Source organism: Ceratina calcarata, unplaced genomic scaffold, assembly GCF_001652005.2.
Source record: "Ceratina calcarata isolate Rehan_Ccalc_2016 unplaced genomic scaffold, ASM165200v1 scaffold229.2, whole genome shotgun sequence".
In the NCBI taxonomy this organism is placed as follows: domain Eukaryota; kingdom Metazoa; phylum Arthropoda; class Insecta; order Hymenoptera; family Apidae; genus Ceratina; species Ceratina calcarata.
Window position 1 is genome coordinate 281,521 of NW_017144747.1, and position 2,199 is coordinate 283,719.

The 2,199-nt window shown below is 39.1% G+C and overlaps 1 protein-coding gene across 1 annotated transcript; it reads left to right on the forward strand.

Moving 5' to 3' along the window:
• Positions 1–154: 154 nt before the first annotated feature.
• On the forward strand, positions 155–2,193 carry Ing5 (inhibitor of growth protein 5). Its single transcript, XM_018020494.2, has 4 exons — positions 155–579; positions 772–1,224; positions 1,303–1,481; positions 1,562–2,193. The coding sequence occupies exons 1-4, from the start codon at positions 543–545 to the stop codon at positions 1,661–1,663; spliced, it is 771 nt and encodes a 256-aa protein (XP_017875983.1). The 5' UTR covers positions 155–542; the 3' UTR covers positions 1,664–2,193.
• The last annotated feature ends 6 nt before the right edge of the window (positions 2,194–2,199 follow it).

The following is a 2,199-nucleotide window of genomic DNA, read 5'->3' on the forward strand; positions in this document are numbered from 1 at the left end:
CCATTTACATTCAATTTCAAAATAAAATTACATCAGTAACTATTTATCCAGACGTAGGATAAAATTATTATTTTGACGTGTCAAACAGTGGTTACGTTAGACCACGATTTTATAATCTTTATAAAACCGTGTCACTGTGTGTCACTGTCAGAATCAAAATCAGAAGTCGGAATGGTTAGGCGATGGGAATAGTGGTAGGGAACGCGAAAAGAGGGGAAATCGCCGTGAGGGTATTTTCATAGCAACCCTACCCGGGAGTCCCAGACATGTCGTACCACACAAAGCGTTGTTGCCATTTTGCACCATTTTGCTGGAATTAGAATGTACGAGAGTGATATCGTTGGCAGCCATGAGAGTAATGCCGTGATGCTACTCGGTTTGCATCATCAACGGGCATCGATCGGTTATTTTCATCAAGTTTTCAGTGAGTTTTTTTACCCATAACGCTGAGGTAAATATTTCCTGGTGGTCAGAGAGGCGAATCGGTTGCTTACATGAAGCGTCAAATCCCCTTCTGTCCTTCGGTCAACTGAAAGGAAAACATGACAACGGCACTGTACCTCGAGCATTATTTAGACAGTAAGTACGAGCATTCAACTTTTTTCGACCCCGCGCACCGCGGTTTTTTATCAAAATCGAATTTTTTTAACTATGACACAGCATCCAATTTTTTTTTAATTCTATACAGTTTTTCTGTATTTCCGCATTAGAGAATAAAATGCAGAGAAAAACTTTGTTTCGAAATTGGAATTTATTTTCGAATGACATTAGGTTTGGAGCATCTGCCCATTGAGCTGCAGAGAAACTTCACGTTGATGCGTGACCTTGATGCCAGGGCACAGGGATTGATGAAAGACATCGACAAACTAGCGGACGATTATTTGAAGAATGTGAAGAAAGAGTCGCCGGAGAAGAAGAAAGAACAGCTGACCCATATACAAAACCTGTTCAATAAGGCGAAGGAGTATGGCGACGACAAAGTTCAATTAGCAATACAAACATACGAATTAGTGGACAAGCATATTAGGAGACTAGACTCTGACCTGGCAAGGTTCGAAGCCGAGATACAGGACAAGGCACTGAACAGCAGCAGAGCACAGGAAGAAAGCAATGCGAGTAAAAAGGGTAGAAAGAAATTAAAAGAAAAAGAGAAGAGAAAGAAGGGTGCTGCTGGTGCTAGCAGTGAAGATGAGTCGAAAACAGCCAGGAAGAAGCAGAAGAAAGGTGAGATTACACATCACCTTCTTCATTTCCATTAAAAAAAAACTACAATTATTAATAATATATGTGTATTTATTTCAGGAGGGTCTGTTGCCTCTGCTTCGTCAGCTGGAGCTGTTGGAGGTGGTACACAAGTCGATTCTACAGCATTGGGACATCCAGCAGATGTCTTAGATATGCCAGTAGATCCTAACGAGCCGACTTACTGCCTGTGTCATCAAGTCTCTTACGGAGAAATGATTGGTTGTGATAACCCGGACGTAAGTCTTTACTATTATAATAGAAATCTAGCAACCCCCTTTGATGGTTATTTTATAAATATCCTGGTTTCTTGTTACAGTGTCCTATAGAGTGGTTCCATTTCGCGTGTGTCGGTTTGACTACGAAACCAAAAGGGAAATGGTACTGCCCGAAGTGCACGCAAGATAGGAAAAAGAAGTAAGTTTTAACAGACGTGAACTCTCCGGTGTATCACGGAACCGAAGGACTCGTACTTTACTTCTAAAATTAGGACGTAACTTTTCATGGTTTAACATGAAACGAATAATAGGAAATTTGTATAAAAGAAAGAAAGTACTATTGACTTGCATCGCATTTAACGTTGCTAGAAGAGAATCATTTTTTTTGTTTATCTAATGTATTTTCAATTGGACAATTTTCCATTCCACTTCCGTTCGCAATGTTAAATGCAATGAAGATGTATTAATAAGTTGATATACGGCTTGTCACAGAACGGATATTTTGAAAATCGGCCATCCGTCGTACTTCGCTTTCCTATTTTTCCTCCCTCGTTCTCTTTTTTTAGATGTACAAAGTAGTAATTTATTGAAAGTTTGACCGGTTTTCGAACGTCTGTGACTCACCCGATTGAAAAGGAAACGCTGTCTAATTACTCGAGTATTAAATTCTAATTATAGTATTAAATGGAAAATAAAAATTATTACTGTTTTTATATTTTATAAATACGAATCGACACTG